The sequence below is a fragment of the Paramormyrops kingsleyae genome, chromosome 19, assembly GCF_048594095.1.
Source record: "Paramormyrops kingsleyae isolate MSU_618 chromosome 19, PKINGS_0.4, whole genome shotgun sequence".
In the NCBI taxonomy this organism is placed as follows: domain Eukaryota; kingdom Metazoa; phylum Chordata; class Actinopteri; order Osteoglossiformes; family Mormyridae; genus Paramormyrops; species Paramormyrops kingsleyae.
In genome coordinates this window covers 21,451,539-21,476,547 of record NC_132815.1, presented here as the reverse complement: position 1 = coordinate 21,476,547, position 25,009 = coordinate 21,451,539, and the positions used below count along the sequence as shown (strand labels likewise).

At 43.9% G+C, this 25,009-nt stretch overlaps 2 protein-coding genes across 6 annotated transcripts in view; one reads left to right on the top strand and one right to left on the bottom strand.

Annotated features, from left to right (window-relative positions):
• The window catches only part of LOC111859951 (zinc finger protein 106-like), a 13,932-nt gene extending 11,451 nt beyond the window's left edge, over window positions 1–2,481 (top strand). Inside the window, exon 22 of one of the 2 annotated variants that reach the window (XM_023843144.2) lies at window positions 1,135–2,481. In XM_023843144.2, coding sequence (XP_023698912.2) covers window positions 1,135–1,191 — 57 coding nt within the window. In that variant the 3' untranslated portion in view covers window positions 1,192–2,481. Of the gene's footprint in view, window positions 1–1,131 lie in introns of both variants that reach the window. The other variant, XM_023843143.2, reaches the window with a different exon arrangement.
• Window positions 2,451–25,009, bottom strand: LOC111859952 (calpain-3). 4 transcript variants are annotated; one of them, XM_023843145.2, is made up of 24 exons: window positions 24,299–25,009; window positions 20,095–20,164; window positions 18,658–18,776; window positions 18,397–18,530; window positions 17,291–17,459; window positions 16,832–16,933; window positions 16,226–16,309; window positions 15,841–15,935; window positions 15,426–15,503; window positions 15,075–15,235; window positions 14,301–14,470; window positions 14,107–14,118; window positions 13,536–13,744; window positions 7,620–7,656; window positions 7,229–7,255; window positions 6,743–6,841; window positions 5,512–5,583; window positions 5,252–5,309; window positions 5,068–5,132; window positions 4,738–4,806; window positions 3,999–4,077; window positions 3,772–3,888; window positions 3,574–3,632; window positions 2,451–3,325 (listed from the first exon to the last, which is right to left on the bottom strand). In XM_023843145.2, the coding sequence occupies exons 1-24, from the start codon at window positions 24,650–24,652 to the stop codon at window positions 3,299–3,301; spliced, it is 2,466 nt and encodes an 821-aa protein (XP_023698913.2). In that variant the 5' UTR covers window positions 24,653–25,009; the 3' UTR covers window positions 2,451–3,298. The 4 variants fall into 4 exon arrangements, with proteins under 4 accessions (XP_023698913.2, XP_023698914.2, XP_023698915.2 ...); XM_023843146.2 differs by lacking the exon at window positions 16,832–16,933; XM_023843147.2 differs by lacking the exons at window positions 6,743–6,841; window positions 7,229–7,255.

Below are 25,009 nucleotides of genomic sequence, written 5' to 3'. Positions count from 1 at the left end.
TACACCCGCTCTGATGTCAGCAAACGCCTAACGATAGTTAGTAGCTACCATAAACGCGGTTTAAAAGCCTAAATCTAAATGGTCTACGTGTGGCTGTATTTCATTCGAAAGGATTCAGACACCAGGACATTCAGCTAATATTTAAAGACGATTGTGTGTAAAGAGGGGAACACGTCAAATTTATTTATATTCATATTTGAGGTGTCAGGTTAATATACCAAGTTCGAACTTTGCCTTAGGAATATAAAGCCATTCTTTAATGTTGTTTATCTTTGTTTTTTGCCTTATTTTTTGTTCAGTGCCTGTTCAGGCACCATTTAGAAACACAATTTAAAAAATAACGCCTTAGCACCAGTATTGGAAACCTAAACGATGCACAATTCTAGTAAGAATACGTTGGTATCTAGAGGCTATACTCAGGGATGCACATCACTGGAATGGAAGGACACTTTTGCCATATAAAGCGATACATGTGGCAGTTTCTTGTGCGTTTGTTTACGCAGTTGCTGCAAGATGTATCATATCGCACACCCCACTTTATATGGGGAATATGTACTTCAGCACCAGTTATGTGTGTCTCTGGCTGTACTGGTACCTCCTGTTAGTGTTAGTGGTGGCTTAATGGTTAGGGAAGCGCACTTGTAATTGAAAGATTGCTGGTTCGAAATCCCGACCAGCAAGGCACCACTGAGGTACCCTGAGTGAGGTACCGCCCCCAAGCACTGCTCCCCGGGCACTGAATTAGCTGCCCCCTGCTATGTCACTTTGTCACATATATGCAGAGGACCCATTTCATTGTTGTGCACAGTGTGCTGTGGTGTCTCAACAATGACCACTGATCACTAAATTCTAATGCTGGGGTTTTTCTTAAAGCAGGGTCCCACAAAGAGCGCAGACCCCCATAGCTCTAATATGTGTGATTACTAAAGACTGGGGTGGGGGCTTCTTTAATAATTTTTTTTGGGGGGGGGTCCCTTAAATACTTTGTTTTGAAAATTGTGTGAATTTGTTGATTATACCATCATATGCCCCCCAGGTTGAGATGCCCTGGTTTACAGGATATTTGGCACACTGCCCCCATTCCCCTGTGTGTTCGGTGAGTGTGAGGCTGATGCTGCTCCTCTGTCCCAGCAGGACATCCCCCTGCACGTACAGAAACACGCCGAGGAGGACAGCAGCCCGGAGCCCTAGGCAGCTGAGGCGGCCTGATTGTCTGTAGTTGGCCTCCGCTGAAGTGAAACGATGTTGGGGTCAGACAGTCCCTCCCCCCCCCGAGGTCCTTACCCACGTGTCACCTGGGATGGTGACTTTATTTGTGAAGTCCTCTACCTTTTGCTTAGCTGCCAAAACTTTAGACTGACCCACCTCCCGAAGATGTCAACGGGATGCTTAACAAACTGGGGGGGGGGGTGTAAACTTGGAGGAGGTGCGGTCCCGTGCTGTATGGAGTTTCTGCGGGCTCTAGTCACTCAGGACCACCAAGCAAAGCATCAGCATCTGTTGGGCCACAACTGGGCTAAACATGGGGCATCCCCTGTTTGCTCATCTCAGACGCAAATCCCCATGTCGAGGGAAATAGGCCGCTTCCAAGAAAGGGGATGGATGCCTTTCGACATGGATTTTATCTTTTTTTTTTTCCTTCCCCTGGAAGTCTTTAAAGCAGCTACAGGAACAACAAAAAGCAGTTTGTCATGTGACCATTCTGCCTTATGCAGTACAGTATTTAAGAATCTCCTAGTAATACGGAAAGGTCAGCGTGTCGTCCAAAAGATGGTGGAATGTTCCAGAGTCACGTATCGCTGCACTGATCACAGTCCTGTTTTTAGCTACTACTACTGGGCTGAAAATTTATTTTCAACACGTACTTTATGCGTATTTGATTTTGGATTCAAATTTTACCAGAGTAAGCCAGTGCGTGACGTGTTTTCACATGCTTTTAAATCCCGATTATGCTCCTGCTGAAAGGGCGCTCTCTATTGCAGACCTAGGTTGTATGAGTGTGTATGCACGTGCGACTGATTTGTTTTGTAGGGACAGAGTGAGATGTTTTTAAGTGGAAGTTTCAGAGCAGTGTGACATAATGGGGAATTGGCAACTAACAATACAGCAGTGAAAAGGATGCATTGAAACTTTAAAGTGGGGTTGGCTCAGAGTGCTGGGTGTTCACATAAACGTGTACGCTGCACTGCAGCTGGCCCCCCCTCCCGCCCTGCCGCCTCCATCCAGCCAGTTACCTTCGTATGAGTATTAAAAAACAGTCCATCTGAACCAGCCACAGCTGTGGTGTCTCTGTAGGGACTCCATTGTTGTGGTTACCGCTGATTGTGTTTTTCGTCCGTGGCGGAGAGGTGGCCCCTTCCCCCTGCTTTTGGGGCACACCTGCACCTTCTGTGGAGCCCATTGTTCTTGTCTATAAGCATTTTATAAGGAGCATGAGTGACAGACAAAAATAAATTTTTGAATAGTTTATTTTCAAATTGACATTCGCTGTGTTTCGTTGTATTTTTGCGTGTGCTCGAGCACCTTTTCAGTCGAATGAATCGACATGGCTTGGTGTTTATTGAGGAAGTTTGCGAGAGAACCTGAGATCGGTATTGTTTAAATTAACAGGCTTTCAAATAAAAATAAAAAGTGAAATGGCGTCCTTTAAAAGACTACAACATTGCTGTTCAAACGAGACAATTGCACAGTGTCAGTAAATGTCTCATTGTGGTACTCTAATTAGCAATTTATGTACTAAATATGGAACAGCCTAGTTTGATAGGATTTGAAGAAATTCAAACAAGTGTATCTTTAAAATGCAGCTTCAGTATTACACTACAAAAACATTCACACCATATGTATATAGAGAACTTTGGTTAATCCCCTCCCCCCAAAAGCCTAATTTGATTGCCTGCCGTGTGACCCTCCTCCTCTATATCTGCCCAATGAGGTGACACTAACACTTTCCAAACTATTTTTTGGATTGTGCCTAAGAATTCCATTGGTGCACTTTAGTTGAGATGAAAGACAAGTCCAACCTTTGAGGAATGAGCCTCTCTCTTTGAGTGATGGTGAAACGAGGAAGGGATTTGTGCTGCAAGTTAAAACCCTGGCTGTGTCTGGGCAAGGAGTGCCCAGTATGGTGAAAGAGAACTGCCTTTGTCCGTGAGGTATATTGACAGTGTGTGGGCAGGAAGCTGGCGGTCAGTGTTGGGTAGAGCCGAATTCCGTGGGGTGATGGCTGAGGTAACTTCTGGTGTGGTCGAGCCTTCGTATTTCAGTGTAGAGGAGGCCCTGCTTGGCGTTGAGGATTCCTCTAGGCGTACATGGTTAGCTGGAGCCACTGCACATGGGGAGACACACATACACACGTGTCAGCCCGGTCCTCAGGGGCCCCCAGCCCGGTCCTCAGGGGCCCCCAGCCCGGTCCTCAGGGGCCCCCAGCCAGCTCCCTGCCTGACAGTCCCCCGGGAGCTGGGAGGGAGCAAAAACGCTGACTATCTTGATCCTTAATATTCTTAATAATCTTAATAAATCTATTCACTCCCATTGCTGTACATATGTAAATCAGTTAAAGGTGAGTGGTTTTACCTCCAGGACGTTGAGCTTGATCAGACCGTCTCCATCTTTGTCAAAAGCATGGAAAGCCCCTGCAAAGGAAACCCCATGTGTCAGCCACCAGCTGCCCCCCCCCCCCCCCAAACATGCTGAATTCACTGGAGTTCATAACATATACATTCGTGTGCTGCTGTTCTCCCACATGTCCTGCATTATAAGATGATAACTTACTGAACATGCCCTCGAGCCGCACCAGGCAGCAGATATAGCTGTCAAAGTCAATCTTCATGTTGTCGTTGGCGTAGCGCATGGTGATGACGTCATATAGTTGATTGCTGAGATGGAAGCCTATGTAGGACATAAGGCACAAAAAATGTGAATGATAGTTCATTAGATTGCTAGCGATGATTTAAATGGACAACACCGGACAAATGGATTGTGAACTGGCAGTCTCTAACCTGCATCATTGACAGCGTTCCTCATGTCATAGCTGTTTATAGTGCCAGACTTGTCAAAGTCGTGCCGCTTGAAGATCCCCTGCATGTAGACCACATCATAGATGACCGCGGATACTAGTGTCCTTGACCGAACTGAGAATTTGTACCTAGAGAGCAGCTAGCATGTCAAGTTAAGCTAAGGGTGCCTAAATGCTACTATATACACCACCAGTCACAAGTTTTTGCACATCACATCACTTTTCCATTCATTTCATGAACTGCAGATTTTTTATTGTTAAACATTGGAAAGTTCAGTGAACATGAATGAAATGAAAATATAAGTCAAATACAACAACATGGAAAGAGTATAAAACAGTGTATGTCTGACATCCTGTTAACTGGTTGTGTGGTGAGGGTATAGTCAAATTCTAGTATGTCCATTAACTTTTAATGCACTAGTTAACTGTTTCATCCCATGAAACAGAGCAGTATTTAAGGTCCCTTGTAGAAAAAATACCTCAAATTTTCTCTGCTGTTGTAACTGCTAGAGAATCAAAGATATTGACATCTTGCTAATAAAGGTACTCAAATGGTGAACATACTGTAAATTTATTTGTTAGCAAAGAATTCTCAGCATATTTTAGTAAATTAAATTAAGTGAGTAACACGCAAATGTAGAAAATCTGTCTGTGCAAAAGCTTTTGACTGGTAGCGTATGTATACATGAAGAAGTCTCTGCAATGTTAATCACTTCACCCACCTGCCACTGTTTGATCTTGTTCCACAGGTGTTTGAACTCATCAAAGTTTAGTTTGCCTGACCCATCTGTCTGTGCTAGTTAAAGAGGGTACTTGCCTCCCAACTGACTTCAAATGTTTATTTTATAAATGATCGGGATGACATGAGATTTTACTAACATTTAATAAGCTGTTTTGTCTTAGTCATTAGAAAGATCGAGCATATCCATGGAGATAATTACTAACTTTGTTGTTTATGTGTAATACACTGTAGGTAAGAAACAATTTACTGAGGACAGTATCCTTTTCAGGGTGTGTATGTGAGTACAGCAATGCTATTGTGGGCAGGATACATCCATGAGGGCAATCATACTCCTGCAACTCTCCAGGCAGAAGCCCATGGTCTTCAGCTCCTTGTCTGTTGGGGAGGGAGGAGAACAGAGAGAGGGGGGTGACATGGATAACAGGGGTAGTAGAAAGGGATGGGGCCGTCGGCTGTCCTGAAGAAGCAAGACCAAAGGTAAGAAGCACACTCACGTTTGCCAATGGCTTTGTTCAGGACATTCTTGAGCTCATTGGACGTGATCTCCATGTCCTGCAGTGAAGGACAACTCTGGGTTAGCTAGATGGTGAGCTGCAGGGTGTAGCTGACATCTTGTTCATGCGTACCTTCAGAAAACTGACCGCAAAAACATCGTGCATATTTGGCATCCATTTATGCAGTTCATATGAACGGAACTGCCAGTGTCCCAGGTGACTTGGTAGTACTCAATCCCACCAGTGCTCCCAGTACTCACATCCCCGGCGATCTGTTGGAAGATGCTGTGGAACTGCTTGTCCTCCTCGCACTCTGTGGTGGCTGGTGCTGGCTGTGAGATGGAGGGAAAGAGACCAGTCAGAAGGTTGTCCGGTATGAGGGCTGCCCTCGTCAGCCAGGGCTTAACGCATTCCAGTTTGCTGAGATGTTAAAGCAGAACCTGCAAACACCCATCATACACGTCATAACCCCAGGCTAGCAGAAGGCAAACTTTTTGTACTTGGCTAATTCTGCATTAGCAATATAAAGATGAAACTGTTGAAGAAAGCCTCTAGCAGTGTAAGAAATATTAAAATAGTATTAAACCTAGGCTGGGGGTGGCATTATTATCCCCAGTGAACCCAGGCTGACACCAGAGAAGCAGGATTAACTGGAGATCAGTGCGGCACCCAACACACTTGCCACCAGAGTTTGAGGATCCAGTGGTTGTAAATGCTCCATCAGTAATCTAATGCAGTGTTTCCTAATCCGGTCTACAGGGACCCAGAGACAGTCCATGATTTTACCAGGTGCTGGGAGGGAGCAAAGACGTGGACCGGCTAAGGGTTCCTGAGGACTGGATTGGGAAACACTGATCTAATGTATTAAGGCAATCATTCAGTCACAGACTGTATGGGAATACAGGACAGGAGGAGACTGGGAGGGAAATCCTACTGCAGGCTTGTCAACCTCCATTGTATTGAAAGCAGGATTCTCTGAATTACTGAGCTGGCACTTATTCATGGAAATTAGATGAGCTCAAAACAGCCATTTCATTACCGTTCCATACAGGACCTCCTCAAGGACCTTCAAATCCATGCAATGGCAGCAACAGCTGCTGTCTCGCCCAAACAAAAGTTAATTCAAAATCAACAAGACGAGAAGAAGACACATCAAATCCTTCACTGCAAGCCATGCATCCAGTGCTTGAAGGTGATACTGGAGCTGGGGTGGGGATGGTGGAGATGAAGGTGCCACCATAGTGGTCCAGATCACTGACCAGCACCAAACGTTGGCCCAAAACTATAATTGTGCCTCTTCTCTTTACATGTAGGTAGCTGGGGCTCCTACTAACCTTAGGTTTGACCTTTAAAAGCTGACACACTAAATGTGGATCGGTGGGGTCCTGTGATGGCAGGGGGTTGCATTTGACCCCTAAGCTGGGACCCTTTCCCCACACCCTGCCTTCCATGCTTCACCTTCCCCACCCTCCTCAAAGAAAGGACAGCAACCTTTTTCACTTCCTCCTTTTTTTTCTTACTCTCCTCCTCATACTCCTCCTGCTCAATCTCCTTGTTGGCATTCGCTATGTCTGACACGAAAACGATGGGCTGCGCCGGATTGGGTCACAGTGGGAGCGGACAGCCACAGGGCCGTTCAAAGGGAGTGAAGACAGAGAGGAATTCTGGGTGAACCAACAGTCAACTAGACCGCCTGCACATTTTAACTCTGCTAGACTCACTATATAGTTAAACATAGAATGCATGCATTATCCAGACACCTGGGGAAGATCAGATAACATTTTTCGCTTCATTTATTCTAGGATGTATTATTATTCTGTTCTTTTTTTGCCAACCGTGTTAAACGCCACTTGGTCCTATACCCAGTGTTACATCCCAGTGTCACAAGCTGGAGTCGGTCCTAATGTTATTCTTGCTTTGTTGTAAAGTAAAGTAGATGGGATGAGAAGTATATCCCAGCATGCCTGAGGCTGTTACCTTCCGTTTCTTCTCTTTCTTCTCTGGCTGAGGATGCCAAGGAAAATAAAACAGAATTTAACAAGGGAGAGGGCACAGGGTGGTTACTGAACTGGCAATGACAGTGAATTTAATTGACTTTTGAAAGAGCCTGTTATCCATTGTCTGAAGGCTGCTGACGAGTGAGGGTTTGTGGGCAGGGGTGTTGTAAAGGGGGGGGGGGGGGGTGGAGTTAAGGCGATTCCAAGGGCCCCTGACTGACAGGGGCCTAAAAAAAACATAATTGGATTGATCTGGGTTGAAGGCCCAAAATCTCTAGCCGCACCCTAGCATTTTGAACGAGGAGGGCATGACTGGGGAGTTCAGAGACGGGAGGATGGGGGCAGGCTGTTGGAAAAAGGGAGGTACTCACCTCCGGCTTGTTGGCCTCGATCTGGTGCTCTATCTCCCTAAATAGAAACCAAGAAAGCGGTGGTTACCATGGCAGCACTGAAATAGTGAGTTACGCTAGGAGTGAGCCCAACGAATTCAGCTCCGAACCCAAAAAAACAACACTCCCCTCTTCCCCACGTTTCTCTATAAATACACTGGCACATGGCCTTGGATTTTTGAGGTTCTCTGTGAGTTTTGAGACCTCTTGAGTCTACATAAATGATAACAATGTATGGAATTGCCATCATTGTAAGTTCAGAAGTTCAGTTTGATGAAGACAGGAGCGTTTTTTTGTCATCATAGCATCTTAGAGGGGCTTTAATGTAATGTCTCTGTGCTATTTATAACCTCCTGAGACCCCACCCATTCATTTATGTCCATTGCAGTGGACATTTTGTTTTTGCATCTATCTTTTCACTGATGTAAGGAAACATATTTATTCCTGTTGTAGACTAAAGAGGACATGCTGTGAAATTAAAAATAAAAATACATTTGAAAAAATCTAAATTGCAAGATGTCTTATTTCCTCCAAAGACAAATAACCTAAAATTGAAGGACACTTTTTTCCTTGGGTCTCAGGAGGATATTCTTATATTCTTGCTTATTGTTTCTTACTATTGAATAGTACCTTTCTGTGAAAATGAACATGGGATATTAACATGGTTCTGGATGTTGACCCCTCTCTTCTCGTGCAGTACATCCATGTGTAATCTTGCGCATTAAGTGTTGTGTAAAATCTGAGTGTTGAAACTGTTACACATGTACACTTTGACTGAGGGCGGCTTCTGTTAACGTGACCTTCTTGTGTTATTTTTGGTCAGGATTTCATTCCTCTTCCTCCTCATTGTGCTCTGTGCCCTCTAAACAGAACAAAAGGGGAAGCAGCCTATCGCACGCACAGATACTCTTGTGAAATGTTCTGCAGTTCTTCTTCTTGTGGGCTTCATAACACAAGAATTAGCATCATGCAGATACTGAAGGGACCTTACACAGCCCCGGTTCCGACCAGCAGAAACTGAGCCCTTTGAGTGTTCCTAGATGTGAGTTTTACAATGACTTGAGGTACTTTTACTTGCACAAAAATGTTCTGAGGGCAGGAGGAAAAATAAGAGAGATAACTAATCAGATGGTAGAGGAGTTGGGTCCAAGACATCTGATCCTGATCATCTTTACAATGATCACCATCATAGAGGTAACATGAGCCAAACTCTCACCCTCTGCTTCATGGTCTGGGGAGTTGCTGTAATTGCTTTAGAGGGACATGACTGCAAATTCAGCAGCAGATAGGGTGATTTTCTTTTGTTGTTTTCCGACTCCCTTCTTGTTAAATCCTCTAAGGCATTATATAAACATGCTTAGTCATAAAGAGGTGCAAGTCTTGTGATTACAAGGCAAGGAGCAACCAGGAAGATTATGTGTAATTTGTGCTCTCATAAATGAACACACACTAGAGATGTACATTTGGGTGGGGTGAAAAAATCAAAATTTCCAATAACAATTTCCAATAGTGCAGAAAAGTTGTCACTGGACCTCGTTATTAAACGTGCAAAATATCTTTGAAATAGGTTAATATTTTCGCAATGTAAAATTGTTTCAATTTAATACAAGAACCTAACAATCAGTCAGTGACAATGAGTACGTGGGAAACAACTCATTCAGAAATGTGGCGCTCAGGAGCATACTGGCAATATACACTATCCATTATCTATACCACAGGAGCATGCTTACACTGACATACTGGCAATATACACTATCCATTATCTATACCACAGGAGCATGCTTACACTGACATACTGGCAATATACACTATCCATTATCTATACCACAGGAGCATGCTTACACTGACATACTGGCAATATACACTATCCATTATCTATACCACGGGAGCATGCTTACACTGACATACTGGCAATACACACTATCCATTATCTATACCACGGGAGCATGCTTACACTGACATACTGGCAATACACACTATCCATTATCTATACCACGGGAGCATGCTTACACTGACATACTGGCAATACACACTATCCATTATCTATACCACGGGAGCATGCTTACACTGACATACTGGCAATACACACTATCCGTTATCTATACCACGGGAGCATGCTTACACTGACATACTGGCAATACACACTATCCGTTATCTATACCACGGGAGCATGCTTACACTGACATACTGGCAATACACACTATCCGTTATCTATACCACGGGAGCATGCTTACACTGACATACTGGCAATACACACTATCCGTTATCTATACCACGGGAGCATGCTTACACTGACATACTGGCAATACACACTATCCGTTATCTATACCACGGGAGCATGCTTACACTGACATACTGGCAATACACACTATCCGTTATCTATACCACGGGAGCATGCTTACACTGACATACTGGCAATACACACTATCCGTTATCTATACCACAGGAGCATGCTTACACTGACATACTGGCAATACACACTATCCGTTATCTATACCACAGGAGCATGCTTACACTGACATACTGGCAATACACACTATCCGTTATCTATACCACAGGAGCATGCTTACACTGACATACTGGCAAGATACACTATCCATTATCTATACCACAGGAGCATGCTTACACTGACATACTGGCAATATACACTATCCATTATCTATACCACAGGAGCATGCTTACACTGACATACTGGCAAGATACACTATCCATTATCTATACCACAGGAGCATGCTTACACTGACATACTGGCAATATACACTATCCATTATCTATACCACAGGAGCATGCTTACACTGACATACTGGCAATATACACTATCCATTATCTATTCCGCAGGAGCATGCTTACACTGACATACTGGCAATATACACTATCCATTATCTATACAACAGGAGCATGCTTACACTGACATACTGGCAATATACACTATCCTTTATCTATACCACAGGAGCATGCTTACACTGACATACTGGCAATATACACTATCCATTATCTATACCACGGGAGCATGCTTACACTGACATACTGGCAATATACACTATCCATTATCTATACCACGGGAGCATGCTTACACTGACATACTGGCAATATACACTATCCATTATCTATACCACGGGAGCATGCTTACACTGACATACTGGCAATATACACTATCCATTATCTATACCGCGGGAGCATGCTTACACTGACATACTGGCAATATACACTATCCATTATCTATACCGCGGGAGCATGCTTACACTGACATACTGGCAATATACACTATCCATTATCTATACCGCAGGAGCATGCTTACACTGACATACTGGCAATATACACTATCCATTATCTATACCGCAGGAGCATGCTTACACTGACATACTGGCAAGATACACTATCCGTTATCTATACCACGGGAGCATGCTTACACTGACATACTGGCAATATACACTATCCATTATCTATACCACAGGAGCATGCTTACACTGACATACTGGCAATACACACTATCCATTATCTATACCACAGGAGCATGCTTACACTGACATACTGGCAATACACACTATCCATTATCTATACCACAGGAGCATGCTTACACTGACATACTGGCAATATACACTATCCATTATCTATACCACAGGAGCATGCTTACACTGACATACTGGCAATATACACTATCCGTTATCTATACCACAGGAGCATGCTTACACTGACATACTGGCAATATACACTATCCGTTATCTATACCACAGGAGCATGCTTACACTGACATACTGGCAATATACACTATCCGTTATCTATACCACAGGAGCATGCTTACACTGACATACTGGCAAGATACACTATCCGTTATCTATACCACAGGAGCATGCTTACACTGACATACTGGCAAGATACACTATCCGTTATCTATACCACAGGAGCATGCTTACACTGACATACTGGCAATATACACTGTCCATTATCTATACCACAGGAGCATGCTTACACTGACATACTGGCAATATACACTATCCATTATCTATACCATGGGAGCATGCTTACACTGACATACTGGCAAGATACACTATCCGTTATCTATACCACGGGAGCATGCTTACACTGACATACTGGCAATATACACTATCCATTATCTATACCGCTTTATCCATCTGGGTCTTACCAAAAATGTTGGGACACCCCTCCAAATCATTGAATTCAAGTGTCCCAATATTTTTAGTAATATAGTGTATCTAACCATTTTGACTGTCGTGCTTAATACTTTTAATTTTGGTGGCACTGAGGAGCAATTTTACATTGCGTTATGATATGGATGATACATAGCGTGGATCTGCGCATTGATGTGACAGGTGATTAATCGCAATGCACGTAGAGCCGCAGAGCGATGTAATGTATGTGTATGGCTGATACCCAGTAAAAATCTGCGTTACCTGAACATTGGTATTTTGTAGTGATTATCATGTTGTGAAAGTGCACAAACACAACACCGATGATAGATAATGGATAGTGTATATTGCCCATTGATGTGACAGGTGAAAACTTCGATCGCGTTGCGGAAACTGAAAATATTAACCTATTTCAAAGATATTTTGCACATTTAATAAAGAAGTCCGGTGACAACTTTTCCACACTATTTGAATTGCTATTGGAAATTTAGATTTTTTCACCCCACCCTAATGTACGTCCATACAGTATGTTGAGTCTCACTTTGAGGAAATGGATCATGAGATGCCAGATGTATAACCCCTATTCACTTGCTCTTCACAGGCACATGAAAACTCACAAGATCTTTACACCCGATCATCAGATATCACACATCTATTGTGAAACTCACCCCTGCCAAAACTGGACATTGACACAAAAAAGCACCCCCCCCCCCCCATTGTACAAGGATCAAGGATATAATGGCACTTTTCCACTGCCGCCAAGAACTGAACCACGCTGCACACTGATGGTTTTCCATTGTAAATTATGTGAGCCCCAACCGCGCTGACATGGTCCTGCTTACTAGCAGGGCCGAAAGCATGACCAAACTGAGCTGGTTGCATCGCCACCATCTGATTGATTAAAAAGCTCAGAGATACCACTGATTTGCATTGATATGCATAGATTATCTGAAGGCATATTCTATATTATTCATTATTAGTAGTGTTGCGCATCGCGATGTATCGATGCATTCCCAGTAACTCGGAACTTGAACATTTCTAGCTGCCTAATTAAAAAAGTGCTATCGATCAACTGAACGGAAGAGATTCGTAATGCAAATTTATGCAAGAAAATGTTAATTACGCTAGCGTTCGATACTTTCATAAAATGGCGATTCTCACAGACTTGCTAGAAGAGTTTAGCATATAGCAAATGATTATGTACACAATGTGAACAGTAAATATGCGTTTCTTCGGTTTTCCATCACTATCGCTCACCAAACCCAGCAACACCTTTACTGAGCCGGCCCCTCTGCAGTGGAAAACCAAAGCAAGCTGGAACTGTACTGTAACTAGGCACTCTTCATGGTATTGCTCGGGTTCAGCCTACTTCCTGTATGCCAGTGGAAAAGCACCATTACTGAACAGGCACACTTGTATTGTTTCAATACCTGATTGGGAACTCAAATAAGTGTATCTGTCATGAAGCTCTCTTAGTTGCACTGGGCAGTGAAATGCCTTACAGGCATCATCTGTATACCTGGCTATTCTGTATTAGTTGCAAATTATACAGAATTTGCATTATGATCTGTAAATATTAGCCTACCGTTGGATAATATCGTTAGGTTTTGGTTGCCAAAGACGGTAAATCATCAAGAATATTTATCTGATCTTTTTAAGGGGGGATGTCACTGACATAATTAATCCCCCCCTACCTCCCACTGCCTCCATGCCTCCTCAGCCCCCCCCCCAACTTGCTCAGCCTACTTACTCTGACAAGTTGTTCTTCTCTGAGAAGACCCTGAGGATGAACTCTCCCTCCTGGTGGGGCTCGTAGGTGGAGGGGACAATGATGTACTCTCCCGGGGGGAGGCGGAAGCGCTCCGTCACCTCCCGCAGATTGATGTAGGATTTGCAGCGTGCCTTGGAGGCATTGTAGAGGAAGAAGTCCTTCGGCATGTGTTGCGTGTTGCCGTGCATCTAATGCAGAGATTCATAGAGAAAGTCCAGCTGAAGTGTTGGTCCAGCGGACTATCTACTGTGACTGTCGGGAGAGATGAAAACTAATACAAATGCTCAACATGGAAAGTCAAGGCGTAGTGACACCTTTATGTACGTTTACTTAACCGGAAGCTATTTCTCTATGTAAAAGTTCAGACTAATGAATGTTTTAAAATGTTTAGGTCTATCTGCAGATAGACCAAAGAAGCAAGCTGAAAGAAGAACAGGAATGTAGCAGTAGATATAAATGCTTCACACTGCAGAGAACTGGGCACTTGTTTGACTCAGCCATGACCTAAAGCTTCATCGAATGTCTTTGAAGGAGGTTCACACCACCATACCTCTTGAGGGACCTGCAGCGGACACAAACAAGAAGAGAAAACAGGCCATTATCGAGCATGGACTTGTTGCAGTGCCGCATTACTATTGTTCAATGTGTTCAGATCGGAAATCCTTGAAGAAACTCCATGGTCAACACATGTTGAGGAAACGCATGTTCTGTATGAACTGAGAAGTCCACAACCGCGTTAAACACCTCATAGATGGAAAAGCCAATGGTGAAGAGGTTGGCCCCCATCTTGCGCTCCATCCTGCGGTTCTTCTGCATCAGAGCCACCACAACAGTGCAGGCCACCTCGTTGTCATCGGGGTCGTCGTCCTCCTCCAGCAGGCGCAGTCGGTACTGGGGGTTCGTCCAGAATGTGTCTGCAGGTGGTGGCACAGGGATTTCCCCTAAAATGCTATGATTCTATTCAGGTTGTGCTGCTCTGTGGACATCATGGTCAATAACTTTTATAATATATTGTTTCTGAGCACTGATGTTATTCTGTATCAGTTTATTATTTTAATCACTTGAATCATTGGCTTTATCGACTTCCTTTGATAAGAAGGTTAGGCAAATGCACCATTGTTAACTGTACTATTGTTAAAATGTTTAAATGGTTGATTTGGAAGATTTTTGTTTTACTTTTTCGGGATTTTTTAAGATTAAAAAACTGGGGCTGGGGGGACTTATAACCTCCCCAATATTCAAAACCAGCCATTACACCACCACCCCCCCCCCCCCCGAGTAATTACAATATGGGTGGAGACCTTGGTTGAACCTGATAATGTTCTAGTCCATGATTCCATGAATCACAAATTTAATCCAGAGTGGAGGTGTTTGTGGTATGGCAGTGGTATCGGTCTTAGTATCAGTCCTGCTATCAGTCCTGGTATCGGTCTTGGTATCAGTCCTGGAATCAGTCTTGGTATCAGTCTTGGTATCAGTGATCTCTTTCCCCTTGGTTTGGATTTGCGGGCTGCCCACCTGGGTAATTTCGACATCCCCCAGCAGAGCAGCCGCGCACCCAGCGGCCCTCGTTCACTGATACTGTCCACTTGTGGATCTTGTCGTCCTGAAGCGCGTCGGGAGTGAGGTTGCAGATTTCGATCTTAGTGAAGTTCCTCTTGAAGTCGTCAAAGGACATCCTGGGTAGAAGAGAGGCAGAAAACGTGGGAAAAGACTTTGTGAAAATCTCGACAGATATATGATTCTTAGAAAAGGAATAACTTCAGGCATGGCTATTAAACTTGTATCAATGGGTACATATGTTTCCCTTTGTACTAGGAGTGGTTGTGAGGCAGGTCATACACAGGTACGCTGCCAGCTGCCTCTTACCAGAACTCTCCATCTTCAGCATTTTGCTGCTGAAGCTTCTCTTTCTCTGCCTTGGCGATAGATGCCCACTCCTTTGAGCTACATGGGGGTGGAGAGGGATTCACATAACGCTACTCGAAATCACGCTTTGACTAGCAACACAAGCTTATAACAAACGTTGCCATTTTGCCATTGGTGATGACTGCTCAAAAGTAAGCATGTTTGTACATTGAGAGCTATATGTAAACCGAGATTGTTTTCAAGAAGCATTTTCCTTGCTTGTGTACTTAATTTCTTACAAAATCCTGTGTACTAATTTGCTTGACCAACTCAGCTGTTAAGGGTCAGACACCATAGAGTATTTCATTGTATTTGATTACAGACTTTTTTGGCTGATTGGTCCCCATAGTGACGTCTGCAGGATGGAGCCACTCACTTGTCACTCCATGGCCCGTTCCACTCCACCTGACCCCACGGGTTCCGGAGCCGCACCAGGCGTATCTTGGGCTGCTTCTGCAGTGACTTTGTACACTGCGTGGAACACACCGGACCTATTAGCACGGCACCTTTCCCACCACGGCCATACGGCAACACATCAGTGTGGTGGCGCTTTAATCAATCCATTAACCTGTATTTCATTTTTTTAACAAGAGATAGTCATTCATACTATTGAACAGCTTACCAAAAAACTGGATGAAAAAAAACACATAAATAAAATATCCTGCATTGCTTTATGGGTAAAGTCGCTGATGAGTTACAGTCACCTACCCTACCCTCCTTGAACTGTGTGATCTGGGTCTAAGTCAATGACATATCCTCACCTCCTCCACTCCTGTCACAGAGTAGGCGTGGCCTTTGACGAGTCCAGTGGCGGTCCGGGTCTCTAACCGGGCTGGAACTAAAGCCTGTAAGACCAAGAAACGAAAAAAGACATGAGTTCATTGACAGTGGTTATATGAAGCTGATGCCTCCGGGTGATGATCACAGACATCCTACATGCAGCAAAGGTGCTCCTAAAGGCTGCTGAGTAGGGCCATAGTTCTGCTGAACTTTTGAGGAGAAAGCAGGTGGGCAGCTTCAGGTTGCTTAACCATCATTTGTGCCTATAAAATATGTCGAGCAACATAAAAACTTGAAATCAGCCAGTACCTGTCCCCTTATAACGTAGAATGGGCTAGTAAATTAGACTGAATGGCACAGAGCCAAGGGGCAAGCAGTACTAACCTTCGGTGACCATGGAAAAGATTAGTTACTCAACTCAGTGCACATGCTCAGAAAACATTAATTTCAGTTGTTGCCCTCAGGCTCTTTTATGCCTCCTCTGTGAAAAGCTGAGGTACAAGACGCCATCCAGGTGAGTAGCAGCCGGACAGCCAAGGTGATGCAAGCTCCCTCAAAAGGCCTCAGCCAATCGGATCGATACCAACCCCACCCGAGGTGTCCCCCAGCTTGCTCTTTTGTGCATCTGTGATCATCTTATCGATAATAGGGCCCAGCACGTCTGGGGGTGGGGAGTATCCCAAGGTATCCTTCACACCAGCAGGATAGAGACACGTCAGATGACAGAGACTCACAGTTAGAGTCAGGATGTAGGATCAGTAGATACAGCTTTACAAAGATACAAGAAATAAAGAAAAACCCAAGACTCAAAGACGAAAACAAAAATGAAAAACAAGACTTTGATTACAGCAAGAACTCTTATTTGTGACCTGAAAATGAGACCCTTATTCAAACATAGCAAAATGAAAACTATCAGCATTAAGCTGGGAAATATCAAAATCCTTTTAACTTCACCCACCACAAAAGCTACGGTTCTGTAGTTTTACCATAAGCCCGCGGAGGCCCGTGTGTCCATCGGCTGGGAGAGATTTGTGGCAAACACTCACGTCCATGGAGCATCCCATGAGAGACCCCCTCTCCAAGGCTTTCTTCATGATCTTATACAGCTCCTTGGGTGCGTCCTTTATGTCGTAAAACTCGGTCACCCCGCCGGTGAAGTCCTCCATGGCTTCGGTGGTGTTCCCACCCTTGAGGGCCTCATAGGAACCATGCAGCCTGGCCACGGGGTGAAGCGGTGATGAGTGCAGACTATGCGGTGAACTCGATTCCACATCCAAGTGCTAGTACACACGTCTGTCTTTCGAACACTTATCCTAAACACAGGGGTATAACTTTGGGTTGAGGATTGGGGGGGGGGGGTTGAGATCCCTACCCATTTAAGGGGGTTCAGGGGGTTGTATTGGCTGGTTTTCGATTATTGGGAGGATTACAACCCCCCCCCCCGTAATTTACACCGATGCCTGAACAGGATCATAGGGGGACCTGGAGCCTTTTGTAAGCAGCATAGGGTACCTGGCCAGTCCGCTGCTTTGGTCACATGACATTGGAAATTTAGCCCAACTGAGTGTCTTTGGACTGCGGGAGGAAGTTGGAGTATCCAACTTTAATTAAATTTAAAATTAATATGAAATATCAAACAAAATCAGTATGTGTTATGTTAGTACATATGTTAATGTTTTTCCAATATTTTCATTAAGAAATGGATCATATTGATGAACCAGTACAAATGACACTTGGGAGAATATCTCCTTTCATTTTTCTGTTTTTTGGCTTTGCTGTTGTCCCTTTGTCCCCTTCACAAAAAAGAAGAAGGATATGGTGACTTTAAAATACATATACAGCTATGTGGACATACAGAATGTGGACACACTGGAATTAAGTAAAGAGAAATTCAGCTTTCTCAATTTTAGTGTGTTGAGCAATTCTTCATGACTGGAGGCAAATGCAAAAGAGTCTGCTTGCATTCGATGGCATTTAAATGCCAAACTTTTCAGCATAAAATGAGGTCCTTAGAAGCAGGATGGAGTGCAGGATATAACAGGAGAATAGGAGGCTTTGGGGACAGAGGGGGTTTTTCAGGACACTGTGACAATGTGCTGCAGTGGGCATTTTCCCTGGTGCATTTATAGAGGTCACATTGCATCCCACTCACTTGGCGTAGGCTTTCTCCAGTAGGGCGCTCCAAAACTCATTCCTCACTTCTGACTTGGTGAAGACCAGCTGGTTGTTGAAAGTGGGGATCCGGTCGTCCACGACTACATCAACCCAATCGCCATAGCGCCAGAACTAAAGCACCCAGCCCAGGGGTAACCAAACGCAGAATTGAGAGATGACAGAAAAGTGTCAGAAGGAAACTTTATTTTGCTTTGATCCCAATTAAATGATAAAGCAGCAGCTGGTTCACGGCACTAACCTGGAAGTGGAAAATGCCGGCGTAGTTTTCAGTGAAGCTCTGCTCTGGGGGGATGACTCTGTACAGAAGCTTCTCATTAAGCGTCAAGCATGCAATGGCCGCCAGTAGCCAACAGTCACCTGCAGAAACCAGTAGGAGCCATACTGGATGACCATTTCACTACATGATAAAGTATAACCTGGCTTCAGGTAGAAGAGAAAACCTACTGGATAATATCTCTCCAGGACCAGAGTTGGAGATCCCTTGTCTACTTGGATAAAACCAGGCCCCATAGATGCATGCCTGACAAGGTGTCTAAGCCTTCAAGTCCAGGCTTGCTGGCGCACATCGGTGCTATTTTCTGAGCAAACATGCAATGTGTCAGAAATGGAGTTTAGAGTTCCCTGGTGGGTATTCGTCGTCATTAACAGCTCTGTGTGCAGGTGGCTTGCGGTCACACATCGAACGGCTGGAGTTACACCCCTCACTTCTGCCCTCAACAGAAAGTTCAGGAATGTTGTCCCTCCCTGTATCTGGTGACCTGCACTATCCATGCATCCTTGCATGCAGTGAGCCCCTTTCATTCCAGGGTTTTGCCCATGTAGCTCGGTTGCTCCAGTCCCTTCCTTGTTTTTTTTTTTTTTTTGACAGGCAAACTTGAGGCCACAGCTGTTTCTGTCTTTCGACTTTTTTTGGACCCTCTGCGGGCGTATGAGGGTATGACATCTACGATCCAACAACGAGACGCGATGTCAACTAGATGCGAGTCAATGCAGCTGCTGCGCGTCTTCGCCTGGCGTGCCGCTCTTTTCCAGGAAACTTTATTAGATGATTCGAATGTCATGCCATAACAGCCTTTCATCGAGATACCTGCAGATTTATTTTTTATCAAGGCAGTGTGCTGTTAACTGTTCTGCTTTGTCAGCCTGCCTGAACTTTCACCACTTGATGCTGATTGATCCACATGATCCCTCTGATTCTCCCTTACCCCCCCCCACATACCTTTTACAGCCCCTGGGAATCACCACACCTTTTGGTTCATTCACACTCAGCAAATCCTGGTTGCTAAGACAGCCAAGATTCCAAATGTGAATCTGTACTCTCATGGCAGATAATGCACCAGCTTTACCACCATAGAAACATGGGCCTAAGTTCATAGTTACACCCAGACAGCAGCAGTAGATGTTACAACACTGCTTATAGGTTGACAGACCACTGCCATTCTTTATCATTGGTGGATCTGAGATTCTCTGAGTGTCTGGATGTGAGGATTGATGCTCAGTCTGCACCTCTGTTCAGCAGACAGCTTGTAGTGGTTCATGTTGATTGAGAAACTAGCTAAAGTTATTGTTGCCATAGACAGGCAACGTGATGGTGCATACAAACTTCCTAAAGTACTCAGGTCTGCATCTAACATGCTTGTGCCCAGATGTGACAGTATCTATAAATGACTCTCACCCAGATCTCCTTGGCAGATGTCTGTCCGGTTGGCTCCTCCCACGATGAACTGTGGGTTTTCGCAGATCTCCTGTACAGTGAAGAACAGGATTATAGGAGTCTCTTCTCTGTTCCAGTTAGAACTGCAGGCTGCCCTGGTAACTGATCTGGCTGGTTAATGATTAACGACCCCTAAGGGATGTGCAGTGTTTAATGGCAATATGAATGAGCTGATACATCCTTCATAAGCCAAGATTGACTGTATAGTCAAGTGACGATTAATATTAAGCAAAAAGGGAATGGTATGGCTCCATAAAAGGTGGTTCTGAAAATTAAATACATTTCTTGTCCATTAGCTGCAATCTTACTTGTCCACTTGACCTATTGATGGTCCTAAATGCCACTCAGCTGAAATCTGTTTTTTAAATATCTCATTTTAAAAAAGGGCTGTCCTATGTCTGAGCTGTGCATTAAAAGATTATTCCTGCATGTGTTTTCAGAGAATCAGTATTACCGGACAGAGATGCCACACAAGCAATCAACAGTATAACTTTTAGTGACCCATGCCAGGTGCCCAAGTGACAGCTGACTGCATTCAGATCTTTTTCGTATCTGCTGTTGACTTGAACTCCATCCAAGTTGACACGGTCCAGACAGCTGCCGTGTGTTGCAGGCTATGTGTCAATGTTAGCTTGTGAACCGACACCTCTTATCACATTGACAGGTACAAATACCAAACCTTATGTTTCCTAATGCATTAATCCTGAAAGTGTGCATTCTAAGGACATTGATGGAGATTACATTGTTAATAAGCAGACAGGTTAAAAATCACTGGGGTTTATTTTCAGCGTAGAGCTGTGAGTATGCACCATGACGATGGCGAAATGTCTGAGCACCATGCACTGAACTCAAGTTTTTGTGTCACACATCTTGAATTACAATAGCTCACATCACGAGAAAGTATCATTTCCATTTACTTGACCTGGATCTGTGAGACACCAAATGATCTGTGACGTGTCGGTGACCTAGAACCTAACATCACCAACTACAGAACAACATAATGTAGATCCCGACATCATCCTTCAGGTTTTAACCAGAAAACATTGCTTCAGACTCTGACCTCTTTATAGTGTTGAGTCTGTCAGCCAGCTGAACTGCTTCTTGCTGGCTGTAACTCAATACGTTTTAAATAAATTTCCAGTTACCAAATGGTGAAAGCATACCTGCTAAAAATAAATTTCACATTCCCAGAAAACCAGTTTAATATCAGGTCAAATAATTGGTATTTATCCAGGGTCAACACCAAGTCTTGTGGACATTTTGATCAAAATGGAACTTAAAATGTACCTTAGACATAGTATCTAAAGACATAACCTACATGTTTTTTGTTACTATGGACACAGAAGAGTCTTGTCACGGACACGTCTGTCTGTGTATGGACAGTTTGATGATGCCAGGCATCAATAAAAATTAGGAATATTCTACTATTATTCATGAATGTGTTTTGCAAATATCTTTCTCTCTTTTTGTATTTGTTATTGCAATTTCTGATATATAAACATAATTATAAATTGTGGTTAAGAAAATATATACCCAGCTGAAGAATAAACCAGTCATGTGACCCACAGGTGGCACCTTCTGACTGACCCTTCCCACAACCCACTGATCTCAGGTCAGCTGTGACAGATACCGAATTGGTCATGTTTTTATTTCAATATTTAAATATTAAAATAAAAATAATTTATGTATGTATATATTTGTGGATTAGGATTTATTCTTTGAAAAATCTAAAAAGTGTACAATAAAAGATTTCATACTTAGTTCTAAGAATTATTTTTACAGAGACCATTAGCTTTTGTCAATATGGTAAGTAATTTCTTTCGCTTGTTAATAGCTTCTCAGTCTTGACATTGATCTGTAATTTTATTTTAAAGCTGACAGCTCTATTAGTTCCAGAGTCTCTGAATGAGCCTGGTTTCACTTCATCAGTGTAGCTTTGAATGGAAAGCTAAGATAACTGACTGGTTCTTCAAGCAACTTCGCAAGCCGGTTGGTTCTAAGTCTTGCTAACCACTGTATCCACCAGTTAGTTATCCATGCAAGTATGTATACATTTCATTATACCTGTATGTTAGTTTTGCATCACAGTTTTGCAGACATTCTCATAAAATCTCCTTTCTGGCCAAGTTTGCCAACAGACCCCGGTATTTTGTATACCTGCCATTCATTCTCCATACCAGCATTACATCACACAGTTTCCTCATTGCCTGACCACTACAAAACTCAAGCTTCAGAATTCAAATCTCTTCAAGCCAACACGATCTCCTGCTAAAACAACACTTTTTGCAACCATTCTTTTAATTAAAAAGTCTCTGCATTCTACATCAACTGTTCAGGCTTCGTAACTGAAACATAACCTCAGGGGTCATGATTGAACCTTTTTTCTCTGCTCTTCCTCAGCACCTGTCAACGTTCTAGATTGGGAATGGAGCTTCCATGTTCCATAGCCTCCGTCTGCCTATTACCCTCCCTACATGTACACCAGCCTCCATGATCTTGCCCTGCCCCTTTCCCTCTCCTACCTTAGGCCTCTTCCAGACAATGTTCTTCACTTTGTTTGACTTTTGTCCTAGCTCCTTGAAGCCTAAGGAATCCACAGTGGCTGGGAAGACATCATCCTCAAACAGGGCTTTCTTTTGGAGGTTCTCCTGCTTAATGGTGGCAAAGTCCTGGCCGCTGAAGCGTAGGGGGTTGCTGATGGAGCCTTCCCCATCCCTTCGCTCCCTTTCCCGGATCAGCCGGTCGCAGAAGAAGCCAGACGGTGTGTAGGGCATTATGTCTTGTCTTTTTTTAGCCTTTGTTGGCGTTTGCTATCTCTACTATACATTAACAGACCTAAACACCCTGGCATATAGCCAAATGACTAACCTGTGATTGGCCACATTTTTCAATGATGTAACACCTTGCTTGTCATACCGTGGCCTTGGGCGTGGTGGGCGGAGTTTGGCAGAACACACGAAAATCAACCATTTTCTGGATGGTAATTGGTCCTCGAACAATGATGCCGGGACCCCCGGGCCCCCTGGACAGTATGGGTGGTTACACATTTTCACCATCTGCATTGTTGGACCGCACAAAGAGGGGAGCAGTGTGTTCTGTGTAACGGGCAGGCTGTAGGATGCACTGCCTCAGCAGAAGGCTTTCAGGCCTTTTAAACCTCTTCTCAATGGAGCTCCTAGTTGAGCCGCCTCAGCAGAACTATAGGAGGTTAATCCTATGGAGAGAAGCCTCAAATTTTTGGTGCAGTTGCAACTTGGACTATCGATTCACTCAAGCAATTGTTTCAGAGTCAGTTGGATATCTGTCACACTATGTACAGTTCTAGGCTAGTTTGTAAATACGACAAGTATGCATGAGCGACATTATGAGAAGATGTAATATCATCCATCCATCTTCTGTAACTACTTATGCTATTCAGGGTCGTGGGAGGGTCTGGAGCCCATGGGCGCAAGGCAGGGAATAACCCAGGATGGGACACCAACCCATCGCAGGGCTCACTCACCATTCGCTCACATAATCACACCTGCGGGCAATTTTGTAACTCACATTAGCATGTTTTGGGGCTGTGGGAGGGGGACTGGATTACCGAGAGGAAACCCCATGATGACACAGGGAGAACATGCAAACTCCACACACATGGAACCCTGGGGGCCTTGAAGCCAGAGGCAACAATGCTAACCACCATACTACCCCATACTACCCCAAAGTCTAATGCATTTATTCAAATATTCAAACAAATTTGGAAACCGATTCAAAATGTGAAGGACGTGCCATATCAATGCCTGAAATCAGAAGTAAACTGAACACATGTTGATGACTGTTGATACAATAATAAACAACCTGGCCACTACAAATAAGTTAACTAACCTTTGGTCTGACCTAAATGCTGAATTTAATATGGTCAGAGCTTAATATGGTCAGAGAGATTCATTCAGTGAAAGATATCTACACATTGTGATGATCTTGTACTACTGGAACTATCTAATCTGACACTCCCAACACACAGGAGGAACGTCTTACTGAACCATACTGATGCAAATCATATTCCTTTTAACATAACAAAATTATAATTTTTCTTGTAACGTCTCCTTGATAAGGTCCAGGTCAGAGCCTTCAGGCCTTTGGAACATATAGCGCCGCTTAGTGGTAGCTGAGTGATACTCACTGGTGGGCGCTTCCATTCAAACTTGATGGGGAATTGGCCAGAATAGAAGAGAGATGTGTCATCCGCAGGAAAAAGAGGGTCTTCGAATAGGACCTTCTTGCGAAAATATTTGTCCCGCAGCTCAATGAAGTTTTTCAGGCGTTTTGCATCGATGACGGCATGATTGCGATTCAAGATGGCGCTGTAGATGCTTCCGGGTGTGGCAGATGGAAAGCCCACCTTATTTGGCATGGGAGCTGCCTCGGTTGGGACTGAAATCGATCTAGGAGTTGTCACCTTTAAGGCCATCTTCCCTCCTTCCTTGTCTTTCTTTTCTTCCTCCTTCTTTTCTAAAAGTTTTTTTCCTTTCAGCATCGTATCGCTGGATTGTTACGATAATATGACGTATAAAATACGGAAAACAGTTAAATATCAAGGCAGAATGAGAGAAGCAACTCAAGGGTTAAAAGCAGCTTGGGAAGAGGGGATTTGGCGCCCCTAATACATGTTAGTCCACCTCGACCCTAGACCTCCCACCTTTTCCCAAGAAAATGTCCCAGTACGTCACTGACCCAGCTCAGATTTGTTTTTCAAGAACCCACAACAGATCCAGACCAGCCGCGTTGTCCTATTTCACAAACGAATCTAGTTCCCTTTTCCTTAATTTCAGTTCCTGTATGTGCTGATCTAAGACCCACATGCATACACACGCTCCCTTTTACCCACGCTTTC